The sequence below is a fragment of the Pteropus medius genome, unplaced genomic scaffold (assembly GCF_902729225.1).
Source record: "Pteropus medius unplaced genomic scaffold, Ma_sr-lr_union100, whole genome shotgun sequence".
In the NCBI taxonomy this organism is placed as follows: Eukaryota; Metazoa; Chordata; class Mammalia; order Chiroptera; family Pteropodidae; genus Pteropus; species Pteropus medius.
The window spans coordinates 19,535,669-19,556,315 of record NW_024346667.1 but is presented as its reverse complement, the minus strand read 5'-3'; the positions used below and the strand labels follow the sequence as shown (position 1 = coordinate 19,556,315).

General features: G+C 46.7%; 1 protein-coding gene across 2 annotated transcripts in view; it reads right to left on the bottom strand.

The window, feature by feature from the left end:
• DPYSL2 (dihydropyrimidinase like 2) overlaps positions 1 to 20,647 on the bottom strand; it is a 105,596-nt gene that overhangs the window by 7,744 nt on the left and 77,205 nt on the right. For both annotated transcript variants that reach the window (XM_039876152.1, XM_039876153.1), the window contains exons 5-11: positions 18,909 to 18,970; positions 18,315 to 18,395; positions 17,663 to 17,731; positions 13,209 to 13,329; positions 4,937 to 5,093; positions 4,322 to 4,463; positions 2,117 to 2,287 (exon numbers count right to left, since the gene is read on the bottom strand). In XM_039876152.1, the coding sequence (XP_039732086.1) occupies positions 2,117 to 2,287; positions 4,322 to 4,463; positions 4,937 to 5,093; positions 13,209 to 13,329; positions 17,663 to 17,731; positions 18,315 to 18,395; positions 18,909 to 18,970 (803 nt within the window). The remainder of the gene's footprint in view (positions 1 to 2,116; positions 2,288 to 4,321; positions 4,464 to 4,936; positions 5,094 to 13,208; positions 13,330 to 17,662; positions 17,732 to 18,314; positions 18,396 to 18,908; positions 18,971 to 20,647) is intronic.

Sequence of the window (20,647 nt, the reverse complement as noted above, 5' to 3'; positions counted from 1 at the left end):
GCCTGGAAAATCCAAGCAGAGGCTTAACAACAGGGCCATCAATAATAGTTAGCTAAGTGCTCCAAATTAAAGCTAATTAGCCCTGTAGTAGAAAATACTGTATTACATGGGAAAGCCTCCTATTAGTATTCTCCCAAATGATTGATGCTGCATAAACGTGCTTAGTGTGGGCTCTTGAACACAGGTGAGGACGGAAGTTAGCATTTCCCACATGGGGTTGCCTGGAGTTAAAGGCAGGGCAATGCTATTGCCTGGAAAGGTTTGGGTGGAATGTCTGGAGGGCAGAATCTGTCTTCCCGAACCATCGCTCCTTCACATCCTCTCTTCTGCCAGGTTAAGGGCTCCAAATGCAAGCTCCCTGGCCAGGTCACCTACAGCTTAGATAATGAGTCCAGTTCCTCCTCTGTGTTACCTCTGGAGGAGACCCTGCAAGGAAGGGGAAGAATTCTCTCCATCTAAGTCTGACCAAGAGGCTGTATATGCAGTCTGGCAGGGAACAGCCATGGACAATTTTGGGTTCTAATTCTGGCTCTACCGCAAAATAGCTATGTAACATTAGACTGGTCACTTAAGCTCTCTATGCCTGAGTTTATTTATCCTCCCAATTGGGATAATAATATCATCCCTTTATTGAAAAGGCCAAATGAAAGAATAAATTGGAATATGATGTTAAATGCCTATGAACAGAAGGGTTCACTGGGCTAGGACCCCTGCCTGTAAAGAAGCCATCCTGGATCCCCAAAAGGTTTTGATCTAAGTTACAAGTTGGCGTGGCCGCAGGCTATGCTGCAAAGCTAAGCAAATCAGTGGGAAAAGATGGGGAAACGTCACCTAGAAATAAATACTGAGAGCTGAGCAGCCTTCCCGGAAGGCATCCACCATCCTGACATCCACAGGTGCCAGCAGAAATGAGAGGCGAGCCCCTCTGCCCAAATGGGAGAGGGCTAGGATATGGCAAAGGGCCCAAGGCTGTGCCAGAGAAATGCCAGGGGCCCACTCCTGAGCTGTCATGACACCTCAGGGAGATGTGAGAACTCGCTGGTCCAGGCTAACTAGGGTGGGCAACCTAGAATCAGATTCCCTACTGAGCCAGCTTTCAGTTTAGAACTTGGTCTAGAATATCCTCATCATTCATTAAGAATTCACTTCGAGATTCATATGAGTTCCTGACATAGAACACTTCTGCCCTACGCCCATTTCTTTTTCAAAGCTGCCCCTTTGTCCATATTCTTGCAATATTATATCTATATCAATATACATAGATATAGCAATATAGATACACAGACGTGCACACATAGTTTTTCCTATGAAGAACCAATGGTATCTAACACCTCTGCCCAATGCCCCGGACCTCAGCGTCACAGGACACTCAGAGACATTGTTTAAACCCTGGATTCATTCTCAGCCAAGGAGCCTGACACATGACATGAAGTCACTTGCCCAGAGTCCTATTAACAAGACGGGGTATCCCCAAGCTCTGTATTCTAGCCTGAAGACAACAGATACCCTAAAACTGCAGATCCTAAAATCATGGTCAAAATGGCTGCCAGGGATATTTCTTCCATTTAAGGATAAGTCTAAGTCAATTAATTCCTTGAAGACAATAAAAGCAACTGTTATTTATAAGTTGCTATACAGCAACAATGATATGAGAAAACAATGGCTTATAAGAATAAAAGTACCGGTGGGCATCTCAAGAGTAAATGTTTGGATGTTTCATTTAAGTCCCTTGCACCAAGCACTGCCATGAGAGGTGCTGCATCCAACTATAAAAAACGGGATGGTGCCTGACTTCTAGAAGTTTCTGATGTCCTGGCATGATACGGGAGGCTCTAAAGGTCTACCAACAGAGACCTCTATGTATAAGACAGTCTCTGGAACTCCAAAATGATGATAAGAGTGACTTATTATCAGTCTTACTGACCTCAGTAAAGGAAAAAAAAATTTTTTTTTTTTTTTTTTTTTTTAGCAAATTGCAATTTATAATATATCCTGGAAAAAATTTCACTCCTATCAGGGGGAATTCTTTTCATAAATCCTGAGGACTTTTCTGTCTCTGTCTCTTTCTGCGATTGTGATTTGTTTGGATTGGGTCCATGCAGTTAACAGGCCTTACGCTGTTGTGGGTCTTGGCAGAGATGGTTTTCACACTGTCGGGGTCCCAGATGACCAGGTCAGCATCGGATCCCACGGCAATGCGGCCTTTTCGAGGGTAAAGGTTGAAGACTTTGGCTGCATTGGTGCTGGTCACAGCCACAAACTGGTTCTCATCCATCTTTCCAGTGACCTGAGGAGTATAATAAAGTACCAAAAAGTTGAAGTGGGGAACATGACTTAGCAATAAAAAGAAAACACACTTTTGATACAACCTAGATGGATGTTAACGGCACTATGCTGAGTGAAACAATCCATCTCAAAAAGTCACACACCATATGATTTCCTTTATATAAACATTCTCAAAATAACAAAGGTAAAGAGATGAAAAACAGACTAGGAGCGACACAGAGATCCCTCTCAGGGTAGGGGTGGGTGACTATAAAGGGGCAGCATAAAGGAGGTCTTCGTGATGACAGAGGACATCTGTATTTTGATTGTGGTTACATGAATCTACATAGGACAAAATGACACAGAACCATACACACACACCGCACCATCGTCGATCTCCGGGTGTTAATGTCGTACTGTAATCATGGGAGATGCAACCAAGGCGATTAAATGGGGGAAAGATACATGGGGGAGGGAGACGCCTTCTCCGTCCTATCTTTAAAACTTCTCTTGAATCTATAATTACTTCAAAGTGAAAACTAAAAACAAAAAGCTGAAGGGGCTGCAATGCCTTCAAGAAACAACATTCGGCTTGAACGGCTGTCCTTTTCAGAGATACACGTACAGACCTAAGGCTTCTGGTCCAGCCCACTTAGAAGGCTCAGCCCCAGGTCTGGGTTTCCGCAGCCATAGGTGCCAATCACGTTTCCTCAAGTCCTTCTTGCACTTTCTCATCTCTACCACCTGTGTTCCACTCTCCTTCAAATGCAAAATTTGAGGAAGTGACTGCATATCTCTGAGTTAGGAGATGCACTCAAAAGCCAGCAGAAAAATGGGCAAAGGAAATCAGTGGGTATGAGAGAGAGAAAAAAATACAAATGGCCCCATTAGCATATGAAAAAATATTCACTCTTATCAATAACTGAAGAGATTAAATATAAAATAAAATTCCCCAATCAAATTAGCAATACTTTTGTGTTTTTTTGATAACACCAATTTGGACCCGGTAGAAGAAACTGAGAACATCATATACTGCTGGTGGCATACAAACTGATGCAATCTTTCTGGAACTTTGACAATATACATCAGAAGTCTTACATGCCCTTTGACCAGCTATACCACTTCTAGAAATTTCTCCTATAAACATAATTAAATATGTGTCCAAGATGTGTTTACAAGGATGTTTATTCCCAGTAACAAAATCAGAAATAGCATAAAGAACTGCAAATGAATTACAGTCCAGCATTAAAATGGAACAACAATCTGCTATTAAAAAACAAGCTTTTCAAGTATATTTAAGGATATGGAAACTTTTTTATGATATGTTGTTTTAATAAAACAGCCCACAAAATAGTATGTATGATGCCAATGTTATTTACACACTCACACACATACATATAACATATACACACTTGTGCATTCTTGCATTGGCAAAAAATGAAGACGTTTGGCCAAAAATGATGGTATTGTAAGAAGTTTTTATTTACTTCCTTATTCTTTTTGAATAAAGATCTATTGTTTACATAATGTAAAAACTTCATTTTAAAAAAAGACAACCTGTTCTGTTAATATGTTTTATAACACTGAAAATGGAAAAGCCCAGAGATCATTGAAGATCTATGTAAGTTCAAAGCAGACCTGCCCAAAGCCTGTAGTGGGGAAATGCTAAGCCCAGGGAGCCCTAAAAGACAGTTTCAAGGAAATTGAGTCCATTTTCAAGTATAAGATTAACTGAGAAAGTCATCAGGTTGCTAAGGAAGCTTTTTCCAGACTGATCAAAGAAGAGTCATGTTTTAAAGACTCTGTGGGTTATTTTTTCAGTGTCTACTGATCCACAGATGATAATGATAGGAAATACAAATGGAATATTTAGAAGGAAATGATCTATAAGAAATGGTCTTGGATTCCCTAACGTAAGAAATATTGTCACGCAAGAAGTACTAACTCCTAGAATTTTCTCAACTGCCATTTCAAGGCCCGCATGCGACCTATGACCCTCAGACAAGGAGGCAGGGGAAGGCTGAGATGAACCCATGAGTGAGACCATGCCCCTTACCACAGCCTTGTCCCAGATGACGGACATCCGCTCCTCAGTGCCATTGGTGCCTTCAGGGATCAGGGTGAAGTTGTCCTTCCCCACAGCCTTCTGAGCAGTGTTGAAAGTACAGTGGGCACTGCCAGTGACCTGGAGATCTCCACTGGAAGGAAAGCATAGGACGGCTTTTAACTAACCTTTGACTTCAAATCATCACATTTGAATATATTATTTTTAATGTGCCAGGCCACTGACAGTTTTTAAAATAACCTTTCCTCCCCTCAAGAGATAGGAAATTTGGGAAGATGTGACATGATACTGAAACCTCATTATTATGCTGTTCCTCTGAATCTATTTCGGGAGGCATCTTAAGGGGGTACAATACACCACACACGGTGGAATCCTTTTGATACCCTATTCATCCCCATTTCAAGATGGCTTAGGTTTTATTCAGAACTCCCCCAAAATGGTGTCAAAGTGATAATTCCCTGTTCCTACTTGTCGATCTGAGTTTGGAGAGCAAGGGTCTGTTTGTTTGCAAGCCTGCTTTCGCCCACCGTGTTGTAACCCCCCCAGGTCAGCTGGGTCTAAGGAAAGGTTGAGAATAGGAAGTGTGAACAAGTCACCAAGACTCACCAGGACAGCAAGGAGTTCAGAAAGTCTGGAGTGGTAGGGTCGGGGCTCAGGGGTGGGGAGGTGACAAAAGCAGCAGCCTTGGCCCAGTTCTTACTCCAGTAGTGGGAGCCATCAGTTCCCAAGCTGGCAGTGATGGGCTCGCCGTACACCACGGTTCCTGGCAAAAAGAACAACAAAGCTGAATACGGTACAATGGGGGAGAAAGGAAATCGCCCTCGTTGGAGTAGCTACCCTCCCGGCAGCATGCCAAGGGCTCTCACCAGCCCTTCAAGGAAGGCACCAGCCTCACCTCACAGGTGAGGACACCGATGCCAATGAGGTCAAATACTTCCAAAGTCAAGGATCCAATATGTGCTCCCTAAGATTTCACCTTTGGACCCTGCTCTTCTAACTCAACACACTCTGTGTGGTCCCAAACAGTCTGCCTCCTACGCTGTTGATTCCCAAATCCATTAATAATCTCAGACTGCATTCAAGTACCCAGTCCCCAGCGCCACATAAACTCTTATCTTTGGGTGATCCGTGGCATCTCAAACTTAACCTTACTGCTCACCGAACACTCCCCCTGCTCTCCTGACATTTCCCAGTGCCCCTTGCAAGTGTCTACGTCTGGCTAATGGGCTGAGAGAGGAAATCAGATGTGATATCGGTGGGCTGGAGCATTTGAGAGCAAGTACTAATCTGATTAAGCGACAGCCTGGGTCCCTGAGTCATCACCTGAAAGGAGCTGCCCCTAGTCCCACCAGATTCACCGCCAACTTTGTCAGAGTGAAAAATAAAGGAGTCTGCAGTTATGCTACTGAGGTTTCAGATTTTCCAGAAGCCTGGTGAACTTAACTAATACATTGCCAAGAAAGAACGTCAGTTCCCTGGTGCTCTGTCTATTCCTGTGCCAGCCAGAAAGGTGGGAATCATTTACGCCCATCCAGTAAATGCCAACGCTTTAATGCCTTAAATGCATCCTTTCCTTTCCATTCCTCCCCTTAAATCAGGCCTTTATCATTTCTCCCTAGCTCATTCCAACAGAGCCTCCCAGTTAGAGTTTAGATTTATATTTGTTTTCCCAACCTTCTTCCCACCTCTCCATCCGTACATTCTCCATGACACTTCCAGAATAATCTTCCTAAAACATAATCTTCCCTAGGCCATTCTCTTGCATAAAATCCTCCCAAGGAGCATTCTGCCTTCAAGGACAAAAACAAACTCCTCTCTGACGTATCTGATGGCCTTCATTGTCCAGCCACCTATGAAAGCTGATCTCTTTAGCATCATCCAAAACTCAATCCCATTCTCCACTCTGATAATCCAATAATCACCCCGTTTTGAATTTTTTGATTCTCCACTAGACGGAGATACCCTGAAGAAAATGAAATCTGCCAGCACACAGGAGGCACTCAATAAATATGTGTCAAATTAATTACTGGGTGTACTCTTTTATTAATGAACCGTATCAGAGCTGGAATTTGACCTCGGGCCAGCCTTCCTAACACCAGGAATTCAGCTCTCCTCACCTCCTTCCATCACAAACATCCGGTCAAATGTTCCCTTTTCTCCAAACACAGGGCCCTCAGGGCCAAACACTTCTCAGTCAGGAATGTGTCTCCTTTCCACCTCCACAGCCTTTCCAAGGTCTTATCTCTTGATAATAACCCACAACACCCTCTATGCTGCAGTTGCCACTCAGGGCTGGCTCCTCGGAGCTGCCCCCTCCAGCCTCAGGAATTTCACAAAGGAGCCACTGTTTAGCCAGGGAGTGTTAGAGGCCACGGCAGGCAGCTCACTTGAGGAAACCAGTAACAATCCTGAAGCAGGAGGGAGGGCTCCGAACAGGAAAGCCTACCCCAGAAGGAAGCCCCCGGCGGGGGGAAGGGCCAACGCTCAGCATCACCTGGGAGGCCTCCTGGCTTCCTGACCTACTCAAAGCCTCCCAGGTAGGATTTGGGGAGCCAGCTGGGCAGCTGCACAAACCACTCCTCTAGCTCACCCCGAAGTGGAAAAACACCGCATAATGAGCAGGCCTCTGCTGCTGCCAAGTCTGTTTATAAAATGCAAATGGCTGAGCAGGACCCGGCCTGGGCTCTGGTTCTCACAGGACCTCCGCTCCCAGCTTTTGGTTTGAGTACCAGTCGGAACTGACTGAGCCGATGGTGGCTCTTCTGCCCAGCCAGGTCTGGAGGTCCCGCTGGCTATTGTCTGAGCACACAGAGAGTTTGGTGCCAGTCATTAGGAAAACAAAGGACTTGTAACCCTAAAGGTTTCCTGGTTTTGTCAACATAAAAAAAAGTTCAAGAGAGCAGAATTGCTTGGAGGAAAAAGAGCAGCTTGCTGGTCTTTGAAAATCCCTGGACAAGCACCAACGGTTTCCTGACTTTCCTACAACCTGCCGCTGCTCATCCTCTCTCTGACTTTGGAATCTAGGGGACAAGGAGGGGCTGGTTCCTGGAACCCATCCTGAATCCCAACGTGTGAGTGCCCTTGCCGTGGCCTTCATCTCACTCTGTGAAATACAACTGTGATGGGGTGGGAAGCTGGTGCCCAGGGGCTGAGTCCTGTTCGTGCATAGAACATGCATCTCACCACAGAGGAATGAACTCGGCCTTCAGCCTCTAGAAAACACAAACTGGGTTGGAGCTTCAAGGCCACTGCTGACCAGAACTGCCTCCTCCTTAGACGAAGGCGGAGCCAGGACCCTTGGGCCAGGGCCAAGCTGAGATAAGGGCATTTAGAGAAGAAGGAAGGCATCATTGTTGCTTCGCCCTGTTCAATTCCAAGGAATTCAGAGGTCCTTGCTGTCTTTTGGTTTATTCCTTTTCTTCACCCCACAAAGGCAGGGCAGGAGTTAAACCACCCTATGGGAGACCCTCGCCTCCAGAAGAATGTGAGTCCACAGGTGGGGGCTGTACTTCCCAGCACCTATGGCCTCCCCAGGATGCCTCTCCTCGTTTTATAAACGCTGTACCTGAGGGGACCGTGGATGAGCTTCTGACCTCAGTCAGGCCACAGACACCACTGAGCTGTGCACCAGAAATCATCACCACTAATAATAAACAACCATAGAATCGGCTTAATTGGTCTTTCTGCACTCCTCTAAACATACTGCTGACACTTTCTTGGAGGAGGTTAGACCTTCATGATTTTCTTCTCCAGGGAAAATTCTAAACTGAAAGATGTGACTCAGAGCCAGCAGCTGGCAGGCCTGGCCCGGAACTGCAGGAGCCTTGGGGGCGGTGTTCATCCACAACAGGCCTGGGGTCTGAGCGCATTCGTGAGGAATAATAAATGGATGGCTGGGCTGAGAAATGTTTGACAGCTCTCCCACAAATGAGAAGCAGGACAAATTCAGAGTAGAAACAATGGAAAATCAGGTATATGTTTTTCAAAAAGCACAATGAAACACTGACTAGGACATTCTCTCTCTCTCTCTCTCTCTCTCTCTCTCAAACACTGACTAGGACATTCTCTCTCTCTCTCCACTGCCCCTCCTCTCAGAGAACCTGTGCCAGAACCCACCAGCCAGGGCCTACCCATGGGTAACCATCTTAGACTTTGGTATCAAGAGTGGTTCTAGAGAAAGAGAGAATCAAAGTTTTCTGAATAGGCCGGGGTTTCAGGAATTGGCTCTCTGATCTGATCTGATTTAAGGACACTAATGACTCATTTCCAGTAGTACAGAGAGCACTGACAGTCCATGGTGTGTTAGGGCAAAAGCGAAGCAAAATATGTCACCATAGGATACTCCTAATCAAATACTTATTACAGAGGCAATGATTGGGCTGACCATGTGTTTTCTGAAACCTTAGAATATTTTTGTCAATCTGACTATAACAAAATTGGCTGGTTGTTCCTAATTATGCTGGACAAAGTGGGGAAAGAAAGGATGAGCTCAGGGCAGCCCCAGTGCCACCCCACCCGTGACCCCAAAGTTTCTGTCTGCCCTGATGGTGATCCTTATCTGCAATAGCCTGAGTTCAGATGGCTGAAAAACAAACCCAGTAGCTCATCTTGCCAAGTGTCTGAATTACAATGCAAATTGAATTCCCAAAGTCTCACTGTCTGCTTTTAAAGTGAGGGCATTGATTGGGAAAGAATGCCTCAAGGAATGACAGCCTTGGGGCCCCAGCTGCAACGCCAATTCCTTAAGTTATCTCTCGTTATCTCTCTCTCTCTCCACACACACACACACGCACGCATACTTGCGCACACACCACCCTCTATATATGTTTCTGTTGTTTCTTTGAAGAGCCCTGATTAATAACAGATTTTGATGAGATTTTATGATATTCATAAGCCAATCTATATGCCACTCTCTGGGTTCAAAATGACTAGGTTGTGCATTAGCTTAACACTGAGGATTCATTCCCAGGTTGGGATGGTCCCCATGGCCCCAGGCCATGTGCTTCTAATTTTTCTGAATCACTTCTATTGCCCTACAGGACATAGGAAGTCTTGTCTCAGTTTCGGTTCCCATTTCTGCATCTGGGTGACGCGGGGGGTGGGGGGAGTGGTAAGGAGGAGGACGAAGAAGATTGTCCACCAGATGAGGTCACCAGGCACTGCCTACATGCCATCCACACAAGGAAGACATCAGCAGCCATACTCGGTTTCACATGTGGACAAATGCAAGCTGAGGGAGCCATTCCAGAAAAAACCCGCAATAGACTCTCAGCGGAAAGAGAGCTGGCCGGGAGTCTAGAACCTTGTGTTCTGCTCCCCATGGGCTGGATGTTCTGGAGCAAGATTTTCAATTTTCACATTTCAGTGTCTCTGTCATGATATGAGCCCATTAAATCAACCAATGTCTAAGTTCTTTTGAAGAGTAAAAACTGCTCGAGGTATTCTGATGCTGGCTGTGATGTCATTTCCTTCTCTGCAGGATGGGGTCGATGACACGCTGCCCGGCTGGATGGCACAGAATGGAGGCAGCATGGGCAACGCTGTCTCTGGGGCAAGACGCATGGCTGTTGTGTTGGATCAAGCAGGCATGTGGAAATATTCTCATCTACACTTTACCTCATACCCTCGCTTATCCGAACACCTCCTGCCTTCAATCAGGACCAGCAGGTCTCCAGGTGGGGAATACATGGGGATCAGCAAGAGAAGGAGATGTAGGCTTATGATCTGCAGAGAAATATTGGGTCCTGTTCCGCAGCCTGAGACAGGCGGGGGTGTGTCTGTAAACAGTGGCACTTCCTCTGTGTTCTTACCATACTTGGCTGCACCTCTTTGCTAATATTTGCCATTGTGACTTTCTGCGCCTGTGTCCCGCCCCTGCTAGTGAAAGAGCTGAGGGCTGGGACCATTTCTTGTCTCCCACACAAAGGCCTGAAGTATCACATCATAAAAGGCAAAGTAAATAGGGAAGGTCATGAATTAATGAAGGTTCTCTCCAATTCACAGATGAAGAAATGGAGCAGCAGAAAGTTGGCTGTGCCTCATTTGTGCCTTTAGGGGCTAGAAGACCCCACCTGAAGAAGCAAAGAATCCTTAGCAGGAAACTCTTACCTTAGGTCAGGAGGCATCTTTTCTAACCAGCCCTTCACTCGCTACTCATGATAATAGCGTGTACCGTTATGATATATATCTTTATGAATGTTCTCTCATTTAAGCATCGCCATCGCTCTGTGACATGAGTCACTGTTGCTGCCCTCCCTTTGCAGATGGGAAAATGAAACACAGAGATGATACAGAACTTGCTCAGCATCACGTACTAGTGCACAGTGGACCTGGGGTTTGATCCAGGACAGGATATTGATCCTGGAGCACTAACGCTTAATACAGGCTTGTATTGTTTTTCTTCTCAGTCAGTACCACCCACGACCGTGCTAGGTGTCAGGCTCCCGTTTACCAGGTTTGTTGAGGAACTAAACCCCAACACACACTGACAAGGAGATGGTCACAGTGTTTCCCATATTAAAATAATCCCGAGGCATAAAGTCAGACGTTAACATGGATGGATATTCATGGCCTGACGTCAGATGCGTTATGATCAGAGCCCAATTCCACCCTTCGCCAGCTCTGAGCTTCCGTTTACTCAGCTGCAAAGTAAAACAAAGTACAAACCCCCGGCCTGCGCTGCCCACGTTGCTGCGAAGCTCCAGCAAGACGGCAGGAGCCTTGAGAGCCGGCGCAGCAAGCTGGGGTTTCACATTCTTGCTCACGAGCAGCCAAATGCACTGGAAATTCTTTCCTAACAGCTCAGGTTCCTCTAAAGCGAAGGCTTTAAGGACTACAGAGTGAGAGCTGGAATGCAAGAGCCACCCTGAGAACCACGGTGGGGGCGCGGCTGGACTCGCACCTGGAAGGTTCTGGAGCAAACAGCTGAAACAGTCCCTTCATTGTGCCCACCCGCCAATGCTCACAAAGGACCAAAGACGTAAAGGCAACAGAAGGACATTATCAGGCACTGAGTCACTGGGTATTTGAGTGAGACTGGACTCTGTAGTAACATGTTCCAGCTCCACATCTACAGATGGGGAAACTGAGGCACTGAAAGGAGAAGGGGCTGGTCCAGAGCCCAGCGTTCTGCAACCCAGACCCGGGCCAGCTCCGCCTGCTCCGATCGGGGTCTGGTGAGAGGCCCAACTCCTCCATCCTCCAATTTGGGCAAGTGACAGTCTGAATCAGAAAACAAGGCCTCAGTTTTTAAATTATGTCCGATTGCTTAGTTATATTAAAATTATGTTAAAACATTTAACTTTCTATTTCTTATTATCATCTGGATACAGTATGGTTGTTAAAACGAACAAAAAAGTAAGTTTCCCCTTAACTTCTTTTCAGACACTGTGCCCACTGTCTCCATGTTGCACGGAGCAACAGTTCTGTGATTACTGTTGAGTGCTGTTGCCCAGCCGTATTGAAAATGGGTACCTGGGTGTGACAGAGGACCCGGGTGAGGAAGGGACACCAACAGTCATCATCCACAATGTCTCCTAGAAACAACTCAAAAATTTTGAGCAGATGATGTTATTTTAGGTGAATGCTCTTTTATTTCAAAAAGGCAATTCCCTCCAGCTGCCAGGAGAGGGCAGACTTCCAGGAAGATGGCAAGGCCGCAACCTTTTGATTCAGAGCCTGGGGACAAAGGCCCCGGGAGAGGTCCAAGGAACAGGGCCATTTCCACCCTCCCTTGGGACCAGCCAACTCAGTGGTCACTGAGGTCTTGCACCAAGTCACCCACCAGTGAAGAAATCCTATAGTCCTCCTTATCCATGTGGCTTCCATCACGCAGAAAACTAGAAACCGAACCACAGAGGTCAAACTGCTCCCTTCTTCACAGAGAAAGGACAGAGAGAGAAAGAGATGAATGGAAAGAAAGAGAATGAAAGAGAGACCGAGAAAGATCCAGAGACCAAGAGAAAGGGGACAGAAATCAAGAGAGAAATGGAGACGTACAGAAATGGAGATCCAGAAAGACAAGTGTCAGGGGACATAGTGGGGAGAAAGGAAGAAGGGAGGGAGGGACAAAGGTCCTTTTATGATATTCATGTTCACATCAAGCCAAGAGCCACCCTCAAAGTCCACTACTGGTGACCAGGCTCTCTGTGCACAAAGCTACACTCCCAAGCATAGAACACGTGGTGTGATCATGCAAATTCATGGCCAAGGGCAGGATACAGCAGGGCTCTGCTGCATCCATAATGGATAAGGTGCGCCGCAGAACAACCTCTGGAAGCAGCACCGGAAGCTGCACTTAGTAAATTAGTTTCTAAGAACATTTTCCATGGACTCCCAGTAATAAGAGGGTCGGCCTCAGCCCAGAATGTATCAATATAATTTAGCAGGAGTGACTCGAGTACTAGGAGGTCTAGGCTTGGCGGGCCCCAGAGCAGCATCCACCAACCCATGCCCCCACATGGCTCTCTCTTACTTACCCCAGCGGAAATCACTCCCAGCCACGAGGGGAAACACATTTTGCAATAGAAAGTTCCCCAGAAGGATGACTGACTCTGTGGCGGATGGAAACTGACATCATCTGTGTATGTGCCCTGTTTATTTAGACTGCATCGAATTAAATCCAACCTTTATATAGAAGGGGGGTGGGCAGGAGAAAAATGTGCCTGCCCACCCACTCTTTGCTGTATGCGGCTTTAAATAGATGCTAACAAGGCCGCAGCGGTGGAACAGAGAGAGAAACTGGAGCTCCCTGCCTTGCTCAGCTGTAATTAGGTTAATGCTGGAACGTGATGAAAGCAGCCCACTTGGCATGAGGTTCTGGAAAAGGAGCCCTCCTCGCTTTCGAACCTGCCTGCAGTTAGAAGCCAGCGACACTTACCCTTTTTCCGGGCCTGGGCAATGACTTCGGCCGCGCTCTTGCTCATCACCTTGGTGACGTACAGGGGGCAGTTGGTCTGGTTGGCAATGGTAATCGAACGATTCACGGCTTCAGCCTCAACCTACAGAAGATCATCTGAACATGAGAACTGTGCCCACTCCACAAGTCGATCTTTACCCTCCACCCGCCGAGAAAGGCTGATGAATGAGAGAACACCGTGTCCTCAGGTGCTACCCTGAATGGCACTGCAGGAGGGATGTGACCTGCCTAGTGTCACTCCACATTGATTGGTCGAAATCAGGGGCCATTCCTTCCTGGCCCTTCTGCCTGGTTATAAGTCTGGTCGGCAGGCCTGCAGCATCAGCATCAGCCTGGCGTTTAAGAAATGCAGATTCTCGGGACCTGCTGAGGACTTAGCAATACCTCTTGGGTGTGGGACCCAGAAATGTGGGTCTTACCTACTCTTCGTGGTGCTTGTGCTTGCTAATGTTGGAGAACCACCGTTCATGGAAACACTGCTCTCAATTTGGTGCATTCATTACAGTTGCATGGTCTCGAGTCATGACCTTTAGTGATGTGATTTTGTGCTAGGCTTCAGTCCGATGCCCACAGAGGAAGCCAGCACTACCCAAGGAACAATGCGGGCTCACAGCTCTGGGAATGGAGCAAGCAGCGTTTGTGTAAACCAAGGGCCCTCTGTGTGTGAAACATGACCACGGCCAGCCGCAGACTGGTACGACCTTCGGCACGAGATGCGAAAGAGTTGCTCTAAGTAATAATCTGATTCTTGAAACCCGATGCTTCAGTGGATGAAATTTCAAAGACCCCATGTGATGACTGCTAAATAAATACCTGATCAGGTAAGACTGCTTAGATCAAGCTGTATCTTACAGAGGAATCAGCCAATTGTGTTTAGAACAGGCGACTGAAAGAACAAGTTACAGAATGACAGAGCTCAAGAAGTCATTTGCTCCTTCCCAAATCCTAGCAAGAGGCTGGAGCTTCTATTCTTTGAGGCAAGGGGCCGGGTCTACTTTTTTTTTTGTATCCTCCACACCCCAACCCCCACAGTTCCCAACGTAGTGCTCGGTACACAGCAGGTGCTCAAGAACACTTACCGAACAAATACATGACTTCATTTTATGTGATTGGTAAAGCTAGGCTGTTCCATAAGGAGCTGCTCTTTTTCACAAGAAATGACTGGACCCCTAACTGAATCGTCTTAGCTAACCGTGTCTCTACAGGAGCTTGGCCAAGAGCGGAAGTTCTCTAATTGCATTAACTGGTAACCTAATTTAATAAACTAAGACAGTCCTCCCGTCCCCCGTTTGGCCTTTCAGGCATCAAATACGTAAAGAGAGATGTCTAGAACTCTAAAACCAAACTAATGGCTCTTGAAAAAGCTCATTAAACATCCAAATGGTTTTCATTCCTGGAATAGCTGAACCATGGCTCTCTCTCTCCTTGGCTCCAGCGACAACCGCAGTGCCCCTGGCCTGGGCAGCACAGAAGGGGGACCAACGTCCTGAATCTCTGCGGTCACCTCAGAAGTCCACAGTAAAGTGTGAAAAGGACTCCACTAGAATCCTCATCGCTTCCCGCTGGTGCCGGTGACTTCCCAACTTACTGTCCCAACCCAGGCGTTCTGAAGGCAAACAGAGGCCCTATTCATAACTACCCAGGGGGGATGGACCGTCCCGGGTGAACTGGAATGTGTCATTGTCCTAATTAGGGAGTAAACGGAGCGAAAGTGCCAGTTCTATCGGGGTCATACCCTGGAGGACTGGCTTCCATGAAGATGCTTTGGACTGAAGAATCCGGGTCCCAGGGCCCTGTCTGGATCTGCTCATCCACCACTGTGAAGTGAGTTTTGACCCCTCCCTGGCCCCAGCCCCGCACAGGCATAGAGCAAAGGCAGGGGCCGAACTACAAGGTCACCTCATGGACAGAGAAGGTCATTTAAACCCCAGCTCTCCATATTCCACCCAGGACCATGCCAGGGTCCACATTTTAACCCTCTTTGTGTATAAGTGTATGCCTCTGACATTCAATATGAACCATCTTACACAACCTGAGTTCTGCTTTAAATACTATTGCTTTAAAATATTATGAAAATAGTATTACAGTTTAAACGTAAAAACTTATTTTTATTTGCTTCATTATAGAGCTATCGGGACGGGGAGTCATCAAGGCTTACTCTCTGATTTTAAACATAAGGCACCCAAAGGTCCAGAGAGAAAAGCAAACTATATAGGAACACTCAACAGTCAGCACACACACCACCGCCAGTACGCACACCAGCAGCAGGACACACAACAGTATCAGCACACGACATGCCTTTACAGCCCAGTCCTCCGACTGTCTGCATACCCTGGTCACACTTTTCTGCCAGGCCCAGCTAGAGCACTCAGTAAATGCTGGCTCTGAATGGGGCTCACAAGGAAAAGCAAGCAAGCACCCTGAGGGCCATGCCATCCCTCTGCGGAGTCCTCGTGACTCAAACATCTGACCCCAAAACTCTTTAAGATTGAACGCAAGACCAATCCACCCTGAGGAGGGCGGGGCTGAGGGCCACCATGGCCTGTTCCCTCCTTCCCTCTCCAACAGCTTTATCCAGGGAAACTGAGTTACAGTGGTCACCAAGGCCAGCCTGGAAGGGACACAAAGCCATAGAAGGGAATCTTCAGGGCATCTGTCTAAGTGAGATGGTTTCTACATGTGTGCACACATGTGTGCACAGCACTGCATTGTTTGAATGTATGTACACATGTACATGAGTGTGATCATATGTCAAGTATACGTGTGCACTTATGTCTGTACATGTGTTTGTATACACTTCTGCATAAAACCAGCCTCAGGTACTGTTAGCATCACTACTGAAACTGTCTCCCTCTCTCTTACAAGCTGCCTCCCTGAATCACTGTCTACCAGCCACAGTCATAGCACAGGGCTCCCTGCAGCGAATGCAGGGGCCTAAAGAAATCACCTTCAGCCTCCTTCACCCTCGTGCTAGCTTCCGGCTCATGCCTTCAGGATTTTAGCATTCATGGGAAGGTCAGATGGTTATGAAAGGACCTATATCCCATGGCCTGGAGAGGACCATACAATACTGAGGAGGAGAAAATGTCTCCAGGGCGTCAGATGGTCTGATGGTGCCCTGGTGTGCATGTGTATGTCTGTGTGTGACTCAGTATCTGTGACTTGTAAGTGTGTGTGTGTCTGTCTGTGTGTCTGTCTGACTGTGTGTGTTCACAGTATGAAGGGCAGAACAAGAAAGTGTAAGTCCTCAATGTGTGTTAGACATTTTCCAAGTGGTTTCTATCTTCACTTTTTTCTGTCTTTCTTACATTATTTTTGCTTTTTCCAACCTCACTCTTTCCTCAAAACCTGAGAAGACTCCGTGGATGCCGTGTCACCTCGCCCTCACCACAGGCGGCCTACTGGGGGCACCTTCACTGCAACCCTTGTGAATCCATTTTCTCCTTAGGGGGAGCAGAACACCTGCACCCATGGGCCCCAACGTGCACACTTCCTGGATTCAGCAGGAATATCCCAGTTCTAAAGAAGTTCTGTGGTTTGGGGCCCTGGTCCCATTCATACGCCTCTTGTTAAGCATCTCCTTCCACTTGTGTCTGGAAGGAAAATTCCTAATTTCAGGCTACATCCAGTTGCCTGATGATTTTATCTGCCTTTCTCTGCACTCAACCCTCTCCGCTACTTCTTTCTCATAATGAGAAAATCTGTTTGCCCCCAGGAGAATCCTGAGCATTCTCTTTGCTTGGAGCCACCAGGTCCTCAAAAGCCTGACCTGAGCCTTTTGTTAAGGAGCTAACTCCTGAGAAGCACTGAAAGGCCACAAATTCTAACTTAGAAAAAGTTACTGTGTCACATTTGATGTAAGCACCTTCTAACTTACAAGCCTCGCCACCCAAGACAGTGATGACTCAACCTTTGTGCCAATAAGGCCCCTATTCTTAATTTTCCTTCCTTGATTTTGAAAGATTGTCTACCAAACTCTGCTGACTATGTTATCATCTGTGCAGACTCATCATGGGAAAATTCACAATTATCTGATGCTTTTAGACATTTAGAAGCACTTTCAGAACCCCATGACTATGTTTTGGCGACTGGTGAGATTTTGGAGGCTCTAAGTTATGAACCACGAAACCCGGACTGCAGGATGCTGATAAAACGCTGTTGGTGCCTCACCAAGAAAGGGCTGGAGAATTAGAGACAGAGAGGGGAGTGTTCAGGCTGAACAAGCCACACCGCTTTACCCCACGGCTCAGGCTACCCCTTCACTTTGCTTGAGTAGACACACACGTAGGTAACCTGTGACTTCTCATAAGGACCAAAATCAGCATCTGAGAAGCCCCATTCTCAACAGGCAGGAGGGTGGGTCCTATGTGGCTCTGGCAGCCCAAGGGACATGCATTCCATTCAGCGATGTTCACCTCCTCAGGCCGGCTCAGCACATGTCCCTCGGGGCCCGTGATGCCCAGATCCAGGATCCTCTGCTGTTCCTGCAATGTTTAAAGAAAGCCAGGCTGTCAAGGTGAGCACTTTGTGTGTCTGTGGGTGTGTATGTCTCTGTGTGTGACTTCAGGTGGCTATGACTGCTGGAGACCTGGGTTAAACTTACTCAGGTAAGATGTGAAAATGGCGTTGCTAACCACTCAGCCTTCATCTCAAGACCCCATTAAGAGAAGGTACCCTGTTCTCAGTCCTGCCTAAGCTATGGCGAATCAATCACGGCCTCCCAGGCACATGGAGCTCCTCCTCCGGGATGCTACAGTATAACCGTCTATAGGTAGGCGTCCATGCCCCACCCCCACAAGAGGTGCATCGGCATCACAGCACTGAGAGAAATGACCTGTCTGTGAAAAGGGAACAGGCTGTGTGTCCTGCAGAACACACTGGGAGGCGCCTGCGTCACCGACATTCATGCTGTCGGGGAGGCTGTCCGTACACCACCCAAGGAAGCTCACGCCAGGTTCCCCTGCTTTTCCAAACCTGGGAGCGGAGCTCCAAAAGTCCCTTCCCTTTCTGGAGGCTGCCTCTCCCCTTGTGGGTCATGCAGAAACGACAGAGGGGAAGGCATCGTACCTCTGCGATGATGTCACCATTCTCTGCGTGGACTTGGGCGATGGCACCGATATCCCGGATCACGCTCAGCACTTCGTAGATCTGAGAGAGGAGGGGAGCGAGAGGAGAGACAGGGACGTCCATCTCCCTGTCCGCAAGCCCGCCCTTCTCCCTGTCGGCCACAGGGATCGCAAACAGCACGCCTCGGCTACTTCTGTGAAGCCCTGCTCTTCTGCCGTGTCCCAAGGGCAACATTTCTGGCCACATGGGGCAGAGCAGGATCTCTCAGTAATTAACAGAAGCAGCATAACCTAAAAGGATGTGGATTAGGACTGAGAAGCTCACGGATGACAATGGCTCTGAGTACACCTCTCAGCCACGCCGTCCATGGCGGGCCAACTCCAGAGCCTGGTGGAATGGAACGCCGGCGCTGGGGGCCAGGGCACTAGGTTCATTCCCTCCCTAAAGGTAACGTTGCATCAGGGACTTCATCTGCCACCATTTCCCATGGAGCTGAGAGAGGTATATATGCTGGAGGCAGCTTTCAAGACAATAGCAGTGGCCTGAATGTACCAAATGTCCGTGAGCCTGCTCAGAAGAGCCAACTTTTCTTACCTGGGAATCCGTTAGCTGGAAGCGATCTTTGAAAGCCATGTACACGAGGAAAGAATTTACCCCTGGAGGACAGACAAAATAGGGAGATGTGACTTTAGTAGATAAACCAAATAATCTGGAAAGGAATGTGTGTGTGTATATATATATATATGTGTGTATATATATATATATATACACACATCCATGAGAGAGAGGAGAGAAAGAGAGAGAGAGAAGAGGAATGATAAAGCAAATGGGGTAAAATATAAACAACCTGTAAATGTAGGAGTAAGGTGCAAAAGTCCTTTTTAGTATTCTTATAATTTTTCTCTAAGTTTAGAACTATATCAAAATTAAAAGTGGCTTGTATTTGTATACCCATACAGATATACGGCATTATTCACAATAGCCAAAAAGTGGAATCGGCCAACTGTCCACTGACAGGTGAATGGATAAACAAAACGTGGCATATCCGTAAACGGAATATCATTCAGCCTTCAGCAGGAAGGAAAGTCTGACACAAGCTGCAACATGGACCAACCCTGAGGACATTATGCTAAGAAAAAGACAAATACTGTAGGATTCTACTTCTACGTCAAATTCATAGCAACAGAAAATAGGATGGGGTTTGTCAGGGCTGGGGGAAGGAGGGAGTGGAGAGTGAGCGGTCGAATGGGTACAGGGTCTCAGTTGGGGAAGATGAAAAGTTCCAGAGATGGGTGATGGTTACACAACAATGTGAAACGTACCTAAGGCCACTGAACTGAACGTACACTCAACAACGGTTGAGATGGTAAATTTTATGTGATGTTATATTTTACCACAATTAAAAGTTAAATATTAAACAAAAAAGTTTATCCCAACTGTTGGGACTTCATGAAGAAAACGAATTAGAACATCCTGTTGAGAAGATCTATAATATAATAACTGTCTTTTCTTTGGTAAACATACTGTCCTACATGCTGATTTTTAAGAAATGATTTTAAATAAGAAACATTCCATGAGTGGGACAAGCAGATGTCACAATTCTCATCCTGGCATTTTAGAGTTCTTGCCTCCCTGGGGACAGGACCAAATATCTCTGCCTAACATCCATCACAATTGTAAACAATTGTACTGACAACCTTCTGGTCTGGGCACTTAATTCAAGCCACTGGGCGTGCTGGAAGCTGCCTAAATTCAAGCCCCAGGACATCTCAGCCCTTCTCCCCCACTAGGCAACAGTTGCTATGTGGTAACCTCTTGGCTGATTGTGAGTAGATTCACAATAAGTATCTAAAGTTAAATGTGGGTATTCTTAAAAGTGAGAAAGATTAAGCTACTTTCTTTTACGGGGTACTTTCACACTAGAAAGAATCTTAGGATATCTAGTCCAATAACCTCCTGTGAGGAATTTTTTTTAATCCGAGACTCATAAAATTTAAGCGATTTGTCCAAACTCATACAGCTAGTTTGTAGAAGAATAGAGAAATGAACTCGAAACTATAGATTTTTATTCTGGGCTTTTTCTACCATATCTATGCCTAGCAATTTCCCTCCTGTCATTTTACTCACAGTTCATGGGACTTCTGAGCTTAGAAGTCTCCAAACCCTAAAGCAATAGGTGTTTCTTTGACAATTACGATCCAGTGAGGTTAACTTGTGACCCAGGAGTCAAGTCTACAGCCAAGTTCGAAGGGACCCCAGAAGATGATGTGATTTGGCAAAACCACCTAACCCCCAAGGTTCATGTGGACGAGAGGGTCCCAGAGGCACCTGAG